This window comes from Diadema setosum, chromosome 1 (assembly GCF_964275005.1).
Source record: "Diadema setosum chromosome 1, eeDiaSeto1, whole genome shotgun sequence".
Classification (NCBI taxonomy): Eukaryota; Metazoa; Echinodermata; class Echinoidea; order Diadematoida; family Diadematidae; genus Diadema; species Diadema setosum.
The window spans coordinates 17430483-17452999 of NC_092685.1; the positions used below are offsets into that span (position 1 = coordinate 17430483).

The 22517-nt window shown below is 37.9% G+C and overlaps 1 protein-coding gene across 1 annotated transcript in view; it reads left to right on the top strand.

Moving 5' to 3' along the window:
* The window catches only part of LOC140227736 (phosphofurin acidic cluster sorting protein 2-like), a 96035-nt gene that overhangs the window by 1532 nt on the left and 71986 nt on the right, over positions 1-22517 (top strand). Inside the window, exons 2-5 of the mRNA XM_072308142.1 lie at positions 3893-3980; positions 6351-6440; positions 7403-7528; positions 12982-13108. Of these exons, the coding sequence (XP_072164243.1) occupies positions 3893-3980; positions 6351-6440; positions 7403-7528; positions 12982-13108 (431 nt within the window). The remainder of the gene's footprint in view (positions 1-3892; positions 3981-6350; positions 6441-7402; positions 7529-12981; positions 13109-22517) is intronic.

The window sequence follows — 22517 nt, forward strand, 5'->3', positions numbered from 1 at the left end:
CATGGATGCACACACTCACTTTTGGGTGGCTGTCTCAAAAGGAGCTCTTGCCAAGACAGCTTTTTGGAGAGGGATAATACCTGAAGTCCATTTTCCAAAAATTTGAGAGAATAATTTTCATACTTTTGCTGCAGTGCTACATTTTCTTTTTTGTTTTTTGTTTTTTGTTTTGGAGGAAGTTCACACTACAGTCTTTCAGGTTGTTTAGACAGTAGATATTCATGTCTAGATCTAAATACACATTGTAGTTCACAGTATTTACACACTTTGTCAAAATGGATCTGGGGTTCTACATATCAATCAATTATCATACTAATCATAGAGTTCTACTTTCTAGCATCTGACTGAGCATTTGTGATATAGTAAAAGAAGTATGAGTCTTACAACATGTATGCATGTATGTTATTAAAGGCTTTATACTTTATCAAGTACAAAGATCTACACGTACACGTATGTAGACTTTTATACTTTGAATGTGGTGGTTAGAACTTATACAATGTACAGTATACATTGTCGCTGGTGATTTTGATTATCTTGCTCATTAGTAGAATTTACTAGAAAGCTTTACATTGTATGTATTGTACTCGCTTGGTATGATGAGCTCATGCTAGCCAGCTAGGGTGCTGGTCTCTGTGACACTTATTCACTGACATTATGTCATTCGTCAGATTGAAATACTACACGTGTAGCTTAGCTGCAATTACTAGATTATTTTACAAATAGACATGGCTGCTGCCTGTCAATATAATTACTCTAAAAACAGAATGTTCAATGAAAGCAACAATTGCCACTGGTAGTACAATACTCCTGTCAATTTATACTGCATTGTGGTACATGCTTGTATGTACTGTACGTCATCTGATTAGCATCACCAAACATGTACAGTAATCTTATGGTTGAGTATGTACGCATTATTATCTCCACCAAGGAGGTTATGTTTTTTTGCCAGCATTTGTTTGTTGATTTGTTGGTTGGTTTTGTGTGTCAGTTTGCAAAATACATGGTGTAACTCAAAAATTTTTGAATGGATTTGCATAAAACTAACAGGAAAAGTTGATAATGACACAAGGAACAGGTGATTCAATTTTGGTAACATGTGATCTGGATAAACATCTGGATCCAGGATACTTTTTTGATTTTTGAAGGATTATGATTGGTAAATAAGGCCAACAAACAAAGGAGTTGAAGTTGCACAAATTTGAAGTGTGCATCTGCACACTCACTCCGTGCTTAAAGGACAAGTTCACCTTCATTAACATTTAGGATTAAGAGAATGCAGCAATATTAGTAGAACACATCAGTGAAAGTTTGAGGAAAATTGGACAATCGATGCAAAAGTTATGAATTTTTAAAACTTTTGTGTTGGAACCGCTGGATGAGGAGACTACTAAGGCTCGTGATGTCATATGAGTACAACAGTATAAAGAAAATGTAAAGAAAATTCAACATATTTTCACTTTTTTCGCATAATAAAAGAACACTTGACTTGCCTCTTTCTAAAGGCAATGGGAATAATAGTACCCATAACATACGTCAGTAACGAGTCAAGGGAATGTGTACTTTTTTCAAAAGATGAAATTTTGTGAAATTTTCTCTATATTTTCCTTATATTGTTGTACGCATGTGACATCATACACTGCAGTAGTCTTCTCATCCAGCGGTGACTGCACAAAAACTTCAAAAATTCATAGCTTTTGAACGGATTGTCCAATTTTCCTCAAACTTTCAATGATGTGTTCTACTAATATTGCTACATTCTCTCAATCCTTATGTTAATGAAGGTGAACTTGTGTGCGAGTAAGCTGTGCTGCTGCACTGATCTGAGACACAACAGAAAGTGTTGTTGTTTTATAGGAAAAAAGAAGAGAGAGAAAAATGGGGCCCTATACAAATAATTTGCCCCCCCAAAAAATTTGCCCCAGAAAGGCGTCTTCATTTTTTGGGAAGTAAAGGCGATTTTCGGCATGTGTGTATGGGTGGAAACATGGAGGTGATTTCATCTCCCCACCCCCCGCCCTCCGATGGAAATAAGCTGCTTTGCTGAGGTCTGCACTCTCTTAGTGCCTTTCTGATTACATTTATTGTATATCCTATAGCTGGATTATTATGCACTTGTCAATGTAATGACTCACCCCACTACCCCGGACATGGGTGCGTCATTTCCTCGTTTGGTCCGTCAAATTTGTGACCCAGGTGTGCGTCATTTTACCAGCTATGTCCGTTAAATTTTTGACCGAGGGGTGCGTCATGGTACGTCACTTGGCTATGGAAAACTGCATCAAAAAAGTCAAAAAAGTGACTGTGGTGTTCGTCATTTTCAGGGTTTTGTCCGTCAAAAAAGTGACTGTGGTGTGCGTCAAAAACCCCGTGTAGTCAGTCAAAAAATGACCGACGCACCCATGTCCGGGGGTAGTGGGGTGCGTCATTACATTGACAAGTGCATTATTGGCATAGAGTATTCAACTTATTTGCAAGGGAATCTGGTCAAGCATGATTTTTGGTGCATTGCAAACAGCTCTGATGTTATTATGGAGTAACCATGTTCAAGTTATTTAATCCTTCTGTGCCTCTATGGAGCTGCGCCACAGTAATAGTACACCAGAATGCACATTCCTGTGACATTACTGTGCATTATTTCATACAGCTGTACCTCCATATCAAAGCGTGGAGGTGTCGTGGCCGAGTGGATAAGGGCGCACGTTTCTAAATCGCGCGAGCGTGATTTAGGTTCGTGGGTTCGAGCCCCACAAAGCCCGACACGTTTGCCCTTCAGCAAGGCACTTTGTCCACATTGCTGCTCTCCACCCAGGAGTATAAATGGGTACCCGGTAGGATGAGAAAGCTTATGTTGGTTGATCAGCATGTCCGCGCCTGTAAAATGGCGACTGGCTGGAATGCTCCCCAGGGAGTGGAGAGTGAGCACTGTCAGTGCTGGCGGGAAATAATGTATCCAGAGACTGGGGTAATAATAGTAATATTATGTACAGTATGCGCTTTGAGCACTCTATAGAGTGGATTTAGCGCATTAAATTTCATATTATTATTATCATTATTGTAAAGCAAATGGCAAATAATTATACTGAATTACACAATTGTACTCTGACAACTGTATTATCAGACAAAATTTCATGGCTGACCAAATGGGAGGGTTTGATTTTGAATTGTCATTGAATTTAACAATTATGTTGTAAAGGTTACTACTTGTCATTTAAAGATAGGATTGTTGACTTGCTTCAGAACAAACATTCAAGGATGAGTGATGAAATTCAATCAGTTGTTCTTACTACTCCAAGAAGGAATTTGGTGCATTGTGGAGTGAAAATCACCAAGACTACAAACACAGTACTGGTATGCCTCTCGCCATGGAAACCTGAGAATACTAGACTAGACTGGCCATATTTTAAAGCATGATCCTAGCTGATTTAAACAAGTGATCTCCTTCTGCTCCTGTATACTTTTATTTAGGTGTGAATTAAAGAGTCCATTGATTATGACAGTTTATAACTAAATTTGTCAATACAATATAAATGTTGTATATCCTGTCTTTTGAATTGGTGGCTTTGCATTGTGAACTGTGTAGGATATCATTTGTAATACTGTAAAAGTGGAAATTTTCTCGCATTTCACGCAACCAGAAACTAGCATGAAAATAAAAGCACGCGAATATTTTTCCTTGCCATATGTTCCTGTGCGTGATGTCTTGATTCCATGGAATTAAAAAAAAGCAAAACTCTTCATACCCGGCCAAGCGTGAAAAATTAATTGCGCGAAAATATCCACTTTTACAGTATATAAATTGAAGAGAAAGTTTGCTACTCAGATTGTAATCAAATATTTCAGGCCAGTTGCTGAGATATTCCTTGTTTATCATTTTAATTTGTTTGTCCTACAGATTATGCAGTTTGCGGCTTACCAGATTAGTCGTTCACAAAGCAGTGGAGAGTGATCTCAACTCCATCATCATAGCAGTGAGAATGCAAGTGAGTATTGAATGCCCACCAGGTTGAAGCCTAAGAGTCAAATGTTTTCCCTTTCTTTCTTTGTGAGTAGTTTCTGTCTGTGCCATAACTACCAGAGAGGTCTTTTAAATGCAGACATACATGTACAGTAAGAGTACATGTATTTTCTATCATATGTTTCTTGTGTTCACATACATGTGGTATGTATGTAACAATACAGTTTCGTTTGCCTTGGAATTTTCATTGCACCAACTCCATGGTCATCCAGATAAGACTTGTTACCTCCGCCAAGGGGGGAGGTTATGAAGAATAAGATCAGTGCGGGTGGAAATGGGCTGCATGCTTGGCGGAGGTCTGTGCTCTCAGAGTGCTTCTCTAGTTTATGGGGTTTTTGTTGGTTTTGTTGACTGTCGTTCATCTACACATGTATGAAGGTATATTTCATTCCCTAGACTACCGGTACTTGCAAAATACATTCTACACTAGATACATAGAATGTGTGAAAATATTGAATATGAATTACAATGTAAACTCCTATCAATTTGCAATGTACAGTCAGTGTTTACAAATACTTGTACCAAACATTGACCCGCATGTGTTCTTTCAAAATGCTACAGCTGTACAGCTCTTACATTGTAAGTTCTCGCCAAAGAACTTTTTGGAGTGTAATAGATTTCTTCTACAATTCATGTTGCACCTAGGCTAAAAGAACCTAGGTCTTACTCACTGTGTTTTGAAAGCAACAGCCTGTAAATTGTATTTTCAGTGTGTACACATCCAGAAGAAGGGTGTAAATTGACATGAAGGTGTTAAATAGAAGAAGACCTCATGATTTATTGTAGTGTAAGAACCCAAAACAGCATTGCAAGGATTACGTAGATTGTTCTCTCAGGTCACAGAAAGGTCACTGGTATACGCCACATACTGGTTTGCAGTAGCAGTGCTTTCTTACTTTTCATGATGAACAAAACACATCGTGAAGGTAATGAGACAGGGGATTCCTCCCCATGGGTACTGAGTCCGTCAGTGCTACTTGACACATTGTGACTGTATTGGGTTTGAGCACTGCAACATGAACTGTAGTGTCATCAATTGCTCATCATCAGAGCTATCATACACAATTCCCTCACTCAAATAAGACTGGTCGAGTCAGGTGTAGCAGTCATAGCCAGTCGAAAAACAAATGATTGCTAATTTTTAAACCTCTTAACAAGGACATTGTCCTATCACTTTGAAGAAAAGTGTGTGCATATTATATCCAGAATGGATGTCATTTTTCAATCTTTATCAAACCCCCTCAATGCCTGAGTTACATGTATTCATTAATCTTACTTCCTAAGAAATGTAAATTACTCAGTTATACAAATTGTGTATTGTTATTTGCAAGTGTATGTAGGTCTGGGAAATGTTTTGAGAATGTATCAGTCCTTGTGTTCTTTATTTGGATAAATTATCTGGCCTAATTATTAGGCCTACATCTGTACATTGTACATGAATTCCTCTTGTCTTATTTACTACAAAACCTGTGCTTGGAAGTTACTCTTTGACTGTATGAAATACCAGATTGTGCTGTTACAAATATACTGTATGGAACTATGGGGACTATTTATATAGTTTTAATTTCCACCCCAAATCGTGCTAGAAGTGACAATGGTACATCATAAACTATCAGGTTTTGACAGTAAGTAAGTCATATTAGATTATCACAGTCACAGTACATAATCACAGTCATTAATAATCATCTACAACGTGTAAGTGTTAGTGACCAGCACTGGCTACTGATAGTCACAGGTTCATTATATGCAGTTACTGTAGTTGGGCTTACCTGTATTCCCTGTTTCTGTGCCAAAAGCATTTTTCCACATGTATGCTGATGCTAAGCCTGTTCATGTACAATGTACAAGCAGTTTTATAGTTTATAGTATTGTCATTGTCATTCCCTCCAGCCTAGTGATAGAGGTCCTACCGTGTACTTCTGAAGCTATGTATTGTTGTCCTCAAGATCTGATGATAATGATGATGCTGGTATTTGTTGACTTTTTAGTCTGGAATATTGCAAAATGTCTACACCTGAAAGGCTTGAAATGCTATTTGAGGTACGTACTATACTTTGTAGAATACAAGTCCTGGGATGGCATCATTGCTGTACAAACCTTCAACAGCATTTCATATTACCATGTACACAGTAATAATTTCCTGTGTTGCGCCCTACACAGTGTACATGTACTACAATGTACATACACATATTGTATGTTAATGTACTTGAGTGTAAAACATTCTGAGCACATATTTATGGGATCATAACGGAGAAAGCAAAAACAATAATAGATGGTGATAGCAAAGTTTACATTTCCTTATTCTCCATTTCATGTCTGCATCTTTTTCCTATAGAGCTCAAAGAGGACACTACGCTCAAATGAAATTTTTCTTCAGCAAGGAAAAGTTCTGGACACGGAGCTGGACCTATCTTTTTCTCTGCAGGTAAACAGCTTTCCAGATAATGAATTGGTAGTACAAGCCGTGTAGCTCTCAGTTCTTTCTAATCAAGTTCCTGAAACATGTACACACATGTCATGTTATTCCATGAGCTCATTGGGCTGTAATGATACTGTTTATAAATGAAAAAAAAAATAAAAAATGAAATGTTTGGGAGAGAAATACCCTGCTTGTAGTGGTACAATGTGAGTGTTTGTAAAATGAATAGTCTGATAAGATTGTGCTTGTCATCCTCCATTTTTTAAAATTTTTTTATTTATTTTGTTTAAAATCTGGGTTTGTCCCAGATAATCAGAGTGGCTGGATATACCTCACTCTCACAGCAACCACTCACACCTTTTCACCACCTTGCCCTATTTGGGGAGTCCTCCTTCCTCATTCCAACCTTTCTGATGAGCTCTTCCTCCACCTTTCTCTTCCACATCTTCTTTGGTCGTCCTCGCTTTCATGGATCAATCACTTAAAATTCTAGCACTTTCCTCAGAACATAACAGCATTACTATCTCCTCAACACATGCCCATACCACCACTTTGCTTACACGTAGGAAAAACTTCATGTCTCTCAAGTTGCGATCTTTCTAGTAGTAGGATATGTGCAAGATGTATTGAGGTATTTTGGTACAGGTAGTATCTGTTTGCTGAGCATTGTGATGTGGTGTGTGTGTTTGCAATTTTGAAATCATATTTAAATAAAAGGAAATCACAACAGTTGAGATGACAGTATGAAGGTATGTGGTCGACACAAACAAATGACGAATAAGGGGGCAAGGCTGGCAGGAAAGATCTGTTGCAAATACTGGTACTGCAGGTTTTATATAACTTGTATTTTGAAAGCACTTTATCAGTGGAATGATGCTGTCTGGAAATGTCACCCAGAACAAAGTATGTCTGTGTCTATGTCCCCTGTATTTCCAACTCTTCTCCTCCTTCCTCCTATGTTTTCATAGTATCCACATTTTCTGAAACGAGATGGAAACAAATTGAGGATAATGCTCCAGCGGCGGAAGCGCTACAAAAACAGGACCATTCTAGGATACAAGACCTTGGCTGTTGGGCTCATCAACATGTCAGAGGTAAGAAGCAGATGCTGCACAACTGTTCTGTGGCCAGCACGTGTGATTGTCAGTACAGGGGACTATAGTAAACAACTTCTTCGAGATACTAGCTGGCATGTACAGTGCACTTGAATTGTGTAAAGTGTTAATCTTCAAATGCTCAAATGTACAGCAACATTTCCAAAATATCAAGTATATGCATGGTGCAGATATGATTGGAATGGTGGTACAGTCCGACCTCTTGTTATCCGGCCATGTCAGACCGGTGCCTGTCTGGATAAGCGATTCGGTGGGATATGGGAGAAACAATGTTTATGTATAGTAGGCTGCCAATGCAGAGGTACTGTACGTACAAATTGTTGTACATAGGTGCTCATATTGTACACTGGAACAGTAGTGTAATTTATGCCAGCCTACTTAAAGTCATAGTCATGAAATTGAAACATTTTACTGTAAAACTCATAACATGTTTCTGTAGGGAATTATGTAAATTGCATGAGTTTTGTTAGAGTTTCAGTACTTGTGTTTACATTGTAGAATCACTTTTGTCTTCACTGCTTCGAGACACATGGATGATAGAGAAGTTCGGATGAGAGAGGGCCAGATAATCAGGACAGACTGTATTTGTTATGTGTCTATGCACTTTTCTATTAAGAATCTACAGTTGTCTCTTGATTTTGATGACCATTACTTGTGTGTCAGAAGTGTCCTGGAAGTATTGTGTTCACACTGGACAAGAAGTACTTTGTTTAATGCTGTTATCAGATACTGCATAGGGAACTAAGCCCTAATCAGTTATTTTGCTCAAGAGACAGCATGACTAATCCTTCGAGGAAATTGTTTGGGGACTAGAACAATAAGCCCAGAGCTTTAGAGGTCAAATATTGACATTGATCTGTTGATTCAATCTGTGCACAGCAAGGGTACAGTCTGCCTTTTTAACTACTGTAACAGTATGTGCAGTGGTAGCCTTGTAGAATAGGTTGCGCCTGTTTATGTACACAGTCATAGTCTCATATGCAGAGCTCTGCATACAGTTTGTGCCGGGAAGTTCACAGCAACAAAAAACAAAACCAAACAGAAGTGTGTTTAGTCAGTTTCATGTTGTGGGCAGGATTTTCCGATTCTAAGGCAAGTATTTAACCTAACGGCATGGTGGCAACATTGTTACATTGTCTACACGGTATACACCTGTATATGGGATTGTATAAAATTGTTTATTACAAAGTTTTTATGAACATTATTCATCCACACATTACTGGTACTTCGAATAGGTGCCCTGGACGTAATATATCCCTTATCTTTAAATTCTGTGCTTGTCTCATAAAGACAAATAGCTAAAATTGAGATATAGTTGCCATTAGAAAATCCTTCCTGCTGAAGTTCTTCAAGGTGTTGCTATAGTAAAACTGATGTCAGTTTTTAGGGTGAGAAAAGAACATGGATGAAATCCCTACATTAGCATTGGTCATGCTCTCAAAGGCACTGTTTATCTTTGGGAGGAATGATTTTAAAAATTTTCGAGTCATCACCTGATGCGTAGGTCAGTTGTATCATAAAACATCCTATAAGTCATATATACAAATTTTGCAATAAAACCTAAAATAAAAGGAGACATTACTGTGTTTCTCATTAAACCATAACTGTAGATGGTTTAGTCTAGGAACAATTTTATTATAACTATTGTTCACGTTTTGTGTATTTAACAATATTTAACATTAATTATACTGATTCAAATTTTTTTCATTGGTTGTTTCTATCTCTCCCACACATTTTAGAACTATTTTGAAGCACTAAAGCTGAGATTTTGATACATCTGCAAATGGTAAATTACGCCTTTAACTCGGTTATTTGAGTTACAGTTCGACCTTGATTATCCGGCCTCCTTTTATCCGGAAATCTCTATTATCTGGACGCGTTCAAGCAGTGAAGGACTTTTTTTTTTCATCCAGAAATTGAGAAAAAAAAGTGACTTTCATGGATCTATTTCACTAATTTCATAAGATGTGCATGATAGGTTTCTCAGTATCTAATGAGGTAAAACATGTATGATTTTCACATAAAGATATACTTTATTTTTGTGAAGAAGGGACTCCAATTTTGCGCAGGCTAGCATAGATTACACCACCGTTGCGGGATACGCTACCTGCGTAGCTGCCAGTGCACTGGGACAGCAGCTATATATCAACATTGTGTCTCCCATATCCGGCCAATTCGCTTATCCGGATGAGCGCCAGTCCCGACATGGCCGGATAATCGAGATCGAACTGTTTTTACATTTTTATCATTTGTTGTTTTTTTAGTTATAAAAATGAGGCAAAACTGAGAATATTTCTTGCTGAAATACTGTGCAGGCTTGAAAATAATAATTAAAAGCCAGCAACACACAATAAGTCCTGATAGCAACTACAATATAATGACTTTTTTTTTTTATTGAGTTGTTCTGGGCGTGTGTTAGTCCCAGTGCAAGTTTATTGCGTGACAGCCTTAATAGTACTGATATTGTAAACCGCCCACTAATTACATTGTGTCAGTGACAAATGTATGTATTTAATTGTTCAACATAGGACTCCTAGATGTATTTTCAATTTCACTTTCATTCCATTTGTTTGTCATTTGATACACTCTGATGGTTAATACAGTACTACCTTCTACCAGTTAAATCTACTAGGCTCAACAGTCTAACTGGGTTGCATGAATTATTGAAATAATTGATTGAGGTCGTGATAGATGAATTTTGATAGTCCACAGAGATGCAATTGCATTACATACAGTGTATGTCAGGAAAGTAGAGTCCCAGAATATCTAGAATTTTTCATTAGATTATGATTACTTTTGCTAAAATGTGACACACATGTCCTGAGACAGTGCTAGCACTGAAAGTTTTAAATTATATACACAGGGCAGGGATAGAAAGAGTTCTCAACCCAAACAAGACAATTAAAAAGCAATAGATTTTTGTGAAACTCTTGGCAAAATCAACAATTGACAAGGAAGTACTGGCTGTTGAATGTTGGTTTATCAGTGTGTTCCATATGAGCATATCAAAATGATTTGTCATAAGTCATGTAGTTTTGTATCATAGTAGTACTGTTTATTTTTTTTTAATGTGAAAGAATATTTTGCCTCCTATGCCAAACAAAACATGAGTACTTTTTTATCAAAGTAAACTGTCAGACCTAACTTCCTCAGTAATTTGAGGAAGTAGAATAATGTTGGATGGTCATTACGTATCTCCAAAGAAATGTGTTTACAATGTTCAAGTACTGAGGAAATCATCTGTTGTACTGCCATCTGTATAATGTATTTAAGATGGCTATTTTGAGGTGCCCAGATGAACTCTTTACATTATTTTTAATACCCTTTGTAGCTCTAATATTGGTATTTTCAGGCAGAACTTTGTAAAAGGATGCATTTTAAGTGAGTTTTGTTATGAAACCATTGCAAATTGCCTGTGATGATACCTTACTAGACTGCCTCATGATGTTTGTAGGATGTACAACGTAGCATTATCATGCATCATTATGGAAATGGCTTTAGCATGTGTACCAGGGAAGTGTACAGCCGCAAGCAAAGTTCTGATTGTCAATTCCAATTGTTCTGCACCATGTCCATACATGGCGTGACGTTATACGTACACGGTACACATGCAGATCTTACAAGGGGGAAGAGCATACATTTGTATGTTTGTACATGTGTATGCCAACACAAAGTCTAAGGAACACATATTTCATGCTTTTGACATTTATTTGTTGTACATGTATGTGTGTCTGCCCTGCTACATGTAGGCGAGTAGCAGAAGGAACAGCCTAGCCTTGTAGTCAGAAGCTTTGTCACTATGCCTCATCCAAACATATTTATAACAACAGCTGGCCTAGGCATTGAACATATTGTCCCAGCCACTCTGGGGATTCAATTTCACCAAGATTTGCCAACTTGTTTGCAGCGCACGGTGAACTCTTCAACCCATATAGTCAACAGAAAAGAGAGAGAGGAAAAAAAATGCATACTTCTTCCCAGTATTGGATTGATTCCTGAACTAACAGAAAAGGAGGGTAAAGCAAAATTGTTCACAGGTGTTTCATACTGCAGGTTTTAGTGCATGGATGTGTGTACTTTCAATAGAAGACCAATCCATTATAGCTCTACCTGGTAATCATAGTTCTTGTTTGCATTCCAGTATAGGAACTTCCTATTCTGAGGAGTGATACTGCAACTTCCTGAAAAGTGCATTTTTTTTTTCTTTCAGGGGTCCATAATTTGTAGCCATGGTTACGTCAGCTGATGTACAATTTGTAATCAGAACCAGAAGAGTACGGTAATTGCTCAGAGCAAGATATGTTGCCAAGACCTGTTGGAGTTACGATATTTCAAAAGCTACATAACTCTGGACTTTGTTCACATTCCAGAGGCCATGTTGTTTCTGTGTACATCAACATTTTATTGGTTGTTTGTTCCTCATCAGTGTGCATGGGATGCAGATCTTTATCAGAAAGCGTTTTCACATCATCCTAATGTTTCAAAATAGCGCAGTCTTTTCAGAAATCTTGAGCTAGGATTTTCATAACCCGATGACGAAATAGCATGCTATTCACTATTTTTTAAAGCTAAGCTCGAGAAAATTTCTTGACCCAAACTTGGGAAATTTCCGAAATAGTGGGGTGATTTGCAAACTAGCGCGCTATATGATAATGTGAATTCGCCTCAAAAAATTAGCGTGATGCATCCCATTGGGGCATTTCATGAAGCTTTTTGTTTGACAAACTTGTTAAAGACAAATTTGCTCTCAGCCAATCAGATGCAAGGATTTCAGTAGTATGAACAGTTTGTCAGAAAAATATCCGACCAAAACGCTTCATGAAATGTCCCCCTGATTGAATGAGGCAACCTGCACACCAATTGCCGGTAATTTTTTTGAAGGCACGTGCTGTACTGACGCTGTTTTCACATGCTCAGCTGTCAAATTAGCTGTGTCAGTCAATTTATATCTCAGATTACTGATACAAAGTAACCAATTCTCTTCTTTCTCCTGGACATTTCTGTAGTTAGGTTATACCCAAGTAGTAGTGTTTACAAAATATTGTATTGTGAATGATTGACGAAAGTTCTCATTACAGATGCTGGCAAAAAATGTACTCTTGTAAAAGAAGTGTAATATTTTGTAAATGTTTGTAAATTATTCTTTGTTAGCTCCTTAAAGTTTGCAAGCTTGTTTACTTGTTTGTTTGTTGGTAGGTGTCCAATAGATGCTTGGATGGAATTCTTAAGAATTTGTATGAATGCATTCTTCAAAATTCTCAGGATCAGCTAAATCTCTCCCCCATCCCATTGTCTTATGTTTGATATACTGTAAAAGTGGAAATTTTTGTGGTGTTGAAATTTTCTAGAAACTCTAGTTTAGAAATTCTTGTTTTTGAGTGTATGACATAACATCTGAGAAATTAAACATGCGTGTTTATCTGACCATGTAGGTGCTGCAGCAATCAAAGGACAATGAGCTGAGCTTGTATGGCAAGGAACATGGCATGGCCAGAGATAAAGTAGCCCAAGTGACAGTCCTAGGACTTTCCAGTCAACCTGTTGACCAGGTCAAACGAGGTAAGAAATTGCAGCCAGAGTACCTCCTTTCTTATCCAAATGTTAGCAATTCAAGATTAAAGGTAGGGAATCCCATTTGCATGCCTTAAATGAAGAGTTGTATAAATACAGTGGTATGTTGAAGAGAGTATCATTTTAGAAACTCCCATAAAGTATTGAAAGTGGAAGGTAACATTTAGTACATTTTTATTGACCGTTAGATTTTGAATTGAATTTTTTTCGGGGCTCACCGTAAATTCCAGTACATTACTAGGCTACCTTTGCAGACCCATGCACTGCAAGTGTGTCCATCATGTATATTTTGTGAAGAAAGTTCTTCAAAACTTACAAACATATATACATTCTTGCCACACACTCTATATGATGTTACATCAGCTCTTATACTTTTAGATTTGTGTTTATAAATAAATAATACAGAAGACTGCAACAAAAAGGCTTAAGTGTGGCTGACACACAGAACTACTGAGTAGTTGAGTTTTGTGCATTATTCAAATTGTAGATAACTGTTGACTTCCAAATTTCTCAGCAGTGGCCTAAACAAGTCCCCTGAGGTTCATATTTAATGTTTTGCTGCATTTTGGGAGGTCTGTAAAAGGTATCCCCTACCTTTAAAGGAAGCACAAAATGTATGTGAAAGAGCCTTTAGTTCAAAAGTGACAGTTGCGTCTCATCAATGTTTATTTGATGGGGGTGGGGGGGCTATTCGATCATGACTTGGAAGGTTCCAGCCTTTTGAAAATGCCTCGGGATAGTGTCCCATCAATTTCCTTGATGGTTTTTTCTAGATGGGTTCAAGTATTTTGTGCCCTATTTCGTGGCTGTCTTCAAAATATATATTTCTTGTCTATGTTTTGACCTGTTATGGAAATGATTTGTATGGTGGTACTAAGGAATGAATACATGGCAGAGTGTGTAGAATTCTCCGGACATTTCCTTTGTGCAGGCCCCCAGTAATTTACTGTTTACCTCCCATTAAAGTTATGATTATTTGAATATCAGTAGATTCTTCAATTTCCTGTCCTGTGTTCATAGAAAAAAAAAATATTGATCCTATTACCATCTATAGGTAACTTGTGAAATACTCTTTGGTGCATTTTGTACAAAATCAGCCCAAGTCCATTTTTTTTTTTTTAAATCTGAAGCTGTGTATACTTCCTCCATATTGCTTTGAATATCATATTTTACTTTTTGAAGAGGAACAATCTATTTATATTTGCTAGATGTTGAATTTTTAGTGGTGATAGTCTTTGGCATGTAGGATTTTTTTGTGTTTTTTTTTTTTCTCAGCCTTTATTTCATACTTCAAGCAGGAATACTGATTGTACTCTATGCAAACCCCAGTCCTTTGGGGGAAAAAGACCCCAAACATTGTGTGTATACATGTGCATGTGAATGTGATCATGGCCATGTTCGTATTTGCAGGTTATGGTGTGTATGTGTGTGTGTGTGTGAATGTGAATGCTTGTTGCTTGTGATAAGCTTGCATGCAGTCTGCAGACAGTGGCAGTCCATATGGACTTGAGTGTGCTTTCTATTTCTCACTCCCTTGACATGTCACATCCTACAGTAAGTGGTATGCCATTCGCTGTCAGTTGAATTACTTGTGTATGCATTCATACTATTTAAAGGATGCAGCCTTGTAATCCACTCTTCCCAGAGCAGACAAGTGGATAACACATACAGTGTATTTGTTGTTTCGGTCCGGGGTCTCAGAGGGAGCAGATGATGTGTGTCTGTGTGTATACTGATGTACTGGCATGTGTGTTTGTATTGTCTGAATCATGTCAGTTTTTTATCAGGGCTCTGGACTTTTGCCACTTGCTCTGTTTGAATGAGAAATAGTGCAAGTACGGTACATATTTCCCATTTCATGTTGAGGTACATTTCATTTTGCTTCATTGTATAATATGCTATGATGCCTGTGCTTTCTGTAATTCCTTCTACGTACATTATGTACGTATGTACTCCCATGTTTTCCACAGTCACCAATGTAATTTTGCAACTTTTGTTGATGCCTGTACACTGTATATCATCACATTTGCGCATTTCAGTCGCAAATTCTGAACAGAGGTATAATTTCCTACTACTTGGTATTTGGGAGTACAGGAGACAGTCAAAAGCTCATGTTGTAGAAAAATGCAACCTTGTTCCTTTAACTAACAGGAAGTACACTTGTAGTAGTGAGCTACTGAACTAAACAGGTACAGGTGTATTTCCAAAGGAGGATTTCCTGATAAATGTTGCTTTTTATGCCATGATTTTTGTTTTTCTTTCAAATGTTTTTTCTCAGCATCAAAGATCTGAAGTCATTTGGAAATGAGATTTTTTTTTTTTTTTAAATCATAGCTTTAAGAAACCATAATCACAATTTATGTGGTTTGAATGTACATATGTAATAAATCATATGACACGGCTTTACATAAGGAAATAGCTGTCTTAGTCATGTTGGACAACCTGTTATTTTTGCAGAGTCATTTTTTTTTTTTTTTTGATAAAGTCAACTAAGAGTTCAAGTTTTTTATGTATAGGAGCCACAACAGCATGATATTTGTACGTCTTGAGGGTGTCACCTGCAGACAACTTGTCTTAACCCATTCGCGTAATACCCCACATCTAGCGTGGGGTGCATTATTTATGACCAAAAGAGGGCAGCCTACGACCTCAGACTTGGCCACGAGCTGTAGAATAATTTTAGCCAATCACAGAGATCCTTACTGGGACTCTGAAAAATAATTTATGCAAAGAAATCTATCTTAGAATGTCTCTTATTAGCTAAAACACCTACCAGGGGTTCGAGCCTGCTGAGAAACTAATCAATATTCATGTTTACAGCGCGCATGTATCTTTGTTGCCCCAGCAACTGCAGTGATTTCTTGCGCGTGGTATCGTGATATCGATCTCCTCAGGGAGTGCGTGACAATATCTGTTTACCTGTGTGTCGAATTCCAATTATGTTAGTGACTGTGGCGTATGTAACTTCTCTAGGTTTCCCGTCCATTTCTCTCTTTTGCTTTCGTATCATTCTATCTCTTTTATTTTCAGAGTACAATCGTACTTCTGAGAGTGTTTTGCTCATTTTTTTAAATGTGATTATCTCGTTTGCAACAATTTAGAGGTGAGTTTTTGTTCGAATGTTGAGTTTTTTGATTGAACATGATGTAGATTATCTATGTGTGTGCGAGAACATCATACTTTGTATGGTACCCACTCGTTTGTTTTCGTGTAAGCATTTTTACCGTAAAGTGTCTTCATCGTTCGTCTTCCAAGCATCGGGTTTTCACCCTAGTTTTCCTCATCGTAGTTTTTTACCTCAATTTTTTTTCCGGTGCAAGTTGTTCCGTGTATTTTTTTTTACGGTAAAATGCCATCGTCGATAGTCTTCGTGTATTCATTATTAGTTTTCCACCTCCGTTTCATTTTTGTGTACAACTAATGTCTAGCTAGGTCTGCGATGTCTGTATCGTTTGCTGATGTGTTTTGTGAGAGTGACTATGATGGGAGTGATATTCAGGGTTTTGCTGTGGTTGAGATGATAGTGATGATGATGATAATGATTCTGGTGATGTTGATGTACGAACCCTTATGATGATGCAATTTATTTCGTTTGACCATGACGTTCACGATGGCGAGTACAACATGAGTAGCCTAGGCCGATGACGAGAGTGACACTGTCACTGAAACGGGGGCTGATGCTCGCTCGTGCACAGACAGGAGTGGTCTAGAGACCTGCATTTTATCACTCGTGTCTCTGAAGAAACTCAACCAAAAGCTTGATAACAAGTTTGCATCAGGTCTATTCTGAATTCTGTAGTAAATATTAGATCTAAATGGCGATGCTAATTTAGTTTTCATTTAGAACTCGATGAAATCCCATTTTCTTTGCTCATTTTTCAACTAATAAATTATTTAGAACTGTACTTAAATTCTGATGTACTGCGTTCACCATTGTGTTAAATCAATAAAAAAGAGCCTGCTGAGCAGGTGTTTCATTCTATCCTTTTCATTTCCTCCCTATCCTTTTTGTTTCCTTCCTGTCACTTTCTTCTTTGACCCTGGATGGAAAAAAAAAAAATCCCATCTTGCCATGTAAAGACAGAACACATACCATCATGAAATATTATGACATTAAACTAATAAAAAAATATGTAAGTGATAAAAATTCTTGTTTGTGAAAATAAATAATAAATCAAAGGTGATTTCTTATGAAGCAGTTCTTTCAAATGTCCAACAGCTTCGATAATGAAGCAAGTGAAATCTGAAAACTATCGTGACAAGTGATATTGATAGGGAATTCTGACAAAAACTGTCACACCATTTGATGTTTGAATTTGTCTTTTTTTATTGGATAGGGTTATAAAACTAAACGTCACCGATAAAATCACAATCGCTCTCAATTACAAAGTAACAGGAGCAGAAGAATAGGTCCTACTCTGTAAACAGCTGATTACTTATGCATCGTATCCATGGGCAACTGCGGGGTAAGGTAACTGCAAGAAGGCACATGGAATTTAGACTTGAGTCAAGAACTATTATTTATTATTACTTTTTTATTCAAAATATTTTTTTTTCTTGGACTGAAAAAAAAAAGCCAAAATATTTCATATTAAGCTTCTAAAATATATTATGAATATATGAAGTATTTTTATCGTGATTTTATGAAGAATTAGAATTATTATACAAATATAAATACTAAGAAGGGGCTGAACAATGAAGTCTTATTTCGCCCAAAGAATTTGCAGCACACCGTACCCTGGTGCATTCCTAGATTTCTTGCCGCACTCTCACATCCACTTAGTGCATGCATGCACTCACATGTTCTATACATACAGTACACGTTGTATGAGTAGCTAGTTCACTGATCTCATTCCTGATCTCGTGCGAGGAAAAACTTCAAAGTGTAGAAAATCCTCTCAAAACTAAGCCAAACATGATTTTGGAACATACATCACAGTGTCAAGACCTTTTCAGTAGACTTTGATTTCGCTATTTGTCTGTTTTAGCTCTTGAATGTACGACTTCTTACGTCCGATTTGTTTGTACCATGCCACGTGCTGAGTGTTTTTTCAGCACAGGGTAAATGAGTAGTTGAACGTATCACGATTGTAAAACAAATCTTTTTCTATGTCTTTGCAAATTTGAATTAGGTTATCTAAGCATAGATAGTTTATGATACATTATAAAATAGATTAGCCATAGCAAGAACTTGCTTACATGAGAGTTATTTGATGACGTTGCAAAATAAAAACCCTGTCATTGAATGGAATGTCCCAGAGCTATCTCGGGGGCTCGAGGACGTTATGGACACGTCGATTTGCAAGTGGGTAAGATGTGATTACAGATGGGTTGAAATGAAGAGGATTTATGAATAAAATACACAAAAACATAATATTTTTTTCCATAATTCATTCACAGTTTATTATTTCCTCTCATAAAATTCACATAAACTAGTGCTGCATTGAGTCAACTAAGTGCACATTCACACAAGTGTACACGCATCAACCCTCCTGCCTAGTGGGAATGACACAGGCAGTTTTTCAACGACGTATGAATGCCCTTCACGTGTAGATCGCGCCGTAGGGAAGATCGCGCCCAAGTTCACGGCCAACTTACTAGGCAGGCATATGAAATTACAGATTACACCGAGGCCCGTGTGTGGATGGGTTAAGAGAAATTGAATATTGGGGCTACTGTATACGCCAATATTTTCGCGTACAGATATTTTCGCGAATCACGGTATCAGTGGCATTTTCACGCGTTGTTAAATTCGCGATTGATACTAGTAGTAGTAGGGTCTACTGCCAAGCCCGAGAAACACGTTCAAACACTTGCCAACGTACTCGTAACGTTTTTCCATTTGCATTGTGACTTCCCAAACACGACAAGAGAAAAGACACAGTAGAAGATTTATAAAATGAAACAATTACGGGAACTTGCAGTGAGACACTCACACACGGCATTCACAAGTACCTACCAAATGTTGCAACAAATAGATGTAGACGACAAAGTTTCAGAGCTGCGCTAGCGCTAGCAAAAGTTTTACATGCATCCCTTGGCCTCACCCAACCAGGTTGAGCCGGTGTTCATTCGTGTAGGGTAACGTAGCACGTAACTGCGACCAGCAGCCCCATATGCATAGCGTATAATGGGGCTGTGGACTGTACCATTCAGGATCATGACAGGGTAGTATCGCGGACAAATATCAACTTAAAATTGAAAAATTTCTTCAATTTGAAGACTTATCAGTAAAGGTGAAGTATTGACAACAGGGTTTGTGCAACGTTTGGTTCTGCCAATAGTCCCTTTCTGTTCGAATTGATGACTTAATGTGACTCGGTCCAGAAGAACCTGGGAGAGCTACACTGAATTGACGGCCAGCGCATGCTCACACAGACGTCTTATCCAGTCAATGGATTTGAAATTTATGCGCATGTGATGAGTGCACATGCGCTGGCCGTCAATTCAGTGTGGCTCGCTCAAGCTCTCCCAGGTTCCTCTCGACCAAGTCACATTTAGTCATCAATTCGAACAGAAAGGGACTATTGGCAGAACCAAACGTTGCACGAACCCTGTTGTTAATACTTTAACTTCACTGGTAAGTCTTCAAATTAAAGAAATTTTTCGATTTCAAGTTGATATTTGTCCGCGATACTACCCTGTCATGATCCTAAATGCTACAGTCCGCAGCCCCATTATGCTATGCGTATGGGGCTGCTGCGCTGGTCACAGTTATGTAGCACTGAGATTGCACATGTTTAGCATCGTACTGCACTTCCACAATCGGTCGCACCGTAGTGTACGTAACGAGTAGGATAGTATGTGTACATACTGGCCGGTGTAACAGCCGCGTTGGTCCAGCCAGCGTTGGATGCATTTTGTCATCAATTTGTACATAAGGTACGACGGGGTAATATTTTTTTGTGTCTTTAATTTCGTGATCGGCCCGAAACTCACGAAATTCGCGAAAATAACAGCGTATACAGTATTTCACACACATAACAAATGAGGAATACTTTGTTAAAACTACTGTTTACCATTTGCAGATGAAACAAATACCTAGTGTAGTGTAGTGTTTCAAAATAGTTCTAAAATGTGAGTTAGGGATAGAAACAATTAATGTAAAGATGTCAATCAGTATAACCAATGTTAAGTAAATTGTTGAATATAAAAAATGTGAACAATAGTTTCATTGAAGTCGTTTCTGGAATAAACTGTGTACAGTTATGGTTTATTGAGAAAATTAGTGAAATCTCCTTATATTTTTGGCTTTATTGCAAAAACTTTATATGGTAGGATGTAGGTGATACAACTGAACTGTAGAGCCTACATATGCATCAAATGTGATAACTTCAACATATTTATAATCACTGCTCTCAGTGGTAAACAGTGGCATTAACAAACACTGCAACCAATAAGGCCATGTTAATGTGCCTATTGATGGCCATTTTAGATGTATTCTGTCTCTCATGGTTGTTGGAACATACCTAATGTCTTGATCTAAGAGAAAATATCATTTTCCAGACTTTTTACCTGTATTGAAAACATATCTTCATTGATACGTGTGTGCACACTCAAACAAAAAACAAAACAGAATGTGCAATACTGTTGTGTATGTGCAAGCCTGGTAGTTCCCCAGCCGGCATCATGGAGTACAAAATAAAAATAACTAGAACATGATCTTCCCTAGGGCCCAGATGGCTTTTACCTGTGCACTAACAAAGTTTTACCCATACTTTGAAGAGCTGTAATGAACGTAATTCTGTTAGGTGCGTTATCGCCACGTGTGTGATCTGCTTTGTAAGTGCATTAATTACCTGTTATGTGGCTGCGAGAGTGTAGTTTCATAACTCAATTTATAAAAGTGGGCATGCAGTTTGCAGTATATAAATTAATGCAATAAATCTATTTGCCCAGGAGCATGGAATGTACACTAAGTACTAAAACATTCTCTGGCCAAAAGTTCTTTGAACCTCAAAGTCTGTCACAACAAGCATTACTTTGGTGCTGCATTGACACTCTACACAAGTATGAATAATACAAGGCAGTTTGGGGGCTGAAGGGTTAAGCAGGATTTTTTCCCCTCTGAACCTGTTCAGATAAGACAGGGTCCTCTTTATGATGTGTTAGGTGTGTATTCGTATAGGATGTATCTTTTTATTTCTCTTAGTTTTCAAGTTACCAGTCATTTTATTTTTCCAGCCACTTTGCATGACACTTTGCATGAAAGTGACGTGAGAATTTAGGTCTTGAGAATTTAGGTCTTTTACATGTGATGGCATAAATGGTATCCCGGGGTACCAAATAAAAATCAGCCATTTTGTTGAATTATTATTATTTTTTTTTTAAAGGTTGTACCCTGGGTGCCAAAAAGAGGAAATTATTTTGGTGCTGGTGCTAGTGCGCGCTATCCACTGCACTGCACTGTACTGAAGCACATGCTAGTGGTATCACAGCGTACCATGCACGCATAGTATAACATGCAGTGGCATGGGAATGGCTATGTACACGCTCACACAGTGCGTGCATTTTTCTCTGGCTGTCCTCGAATGGATGAGAGGTGGCGCTACACAACGCGGTAACCCGGGGTACTACTCGTGATGCATCATGAACAAATGTATATCATAGCAAAATTGTGTGCGATGTACAGTGTGCACGGACTAGAACTTCATGTGTAAATGCTAAGTGAACATGGGTGTGTGATCCATGTGCAATACAGTGAAACCCCGTTATAACGAGTTCGGTTATAACGAGGAACCGCTTATAACGAGGTGATCACGTCGGTCCCGTTTTCCTTTGCGTGTAAACCTATGGCAGAACGAATCGGTTATGACGAGTTCGGTTATAACGAGATTCCGGTTATAACGAGGACAATTTCGGTGCATCATGATAAAGAAAAACATAAGCAATTTGATCGGATATAACGAGGTTCCATTTCTTGACTAAATTGCCGCTTTCAAAAACGCGACAAACGAAACACTGAAAACCGAATTCACGCCATCCACGTCTTTTTCCATTTTGCAGAGAACCGTTCCTTCCATGTTTTCTTCTAAATCACGCGATAAGACACAGGAATGCCTTCCGATGTTCCTACTAAATCATTAAACATAATCATTCGATTTTCTTTTCCGCGAGATAGGCGTGCGTGATATTAGGGCAGACCACACCGCAACGAGAAAAAAAAAAACGATAACGCATTCAAAAACTTTTCATGTAGCGACACTTGTGGCCAAAAATGGACAACTGGAATGCGTGTGCAACTCATTATTATAGCCTTTCCATTTTTAGTTCCGACTTCCAGTTCTTTTGCTGCTTAGCAAATACTGTATGAGTGTGGATGATTAAAGCCGAAACAATTAATGAAATCATCGCGATCCCGTCGGGTGACAGTAGCGTAAAAATAGTTGAATAACGC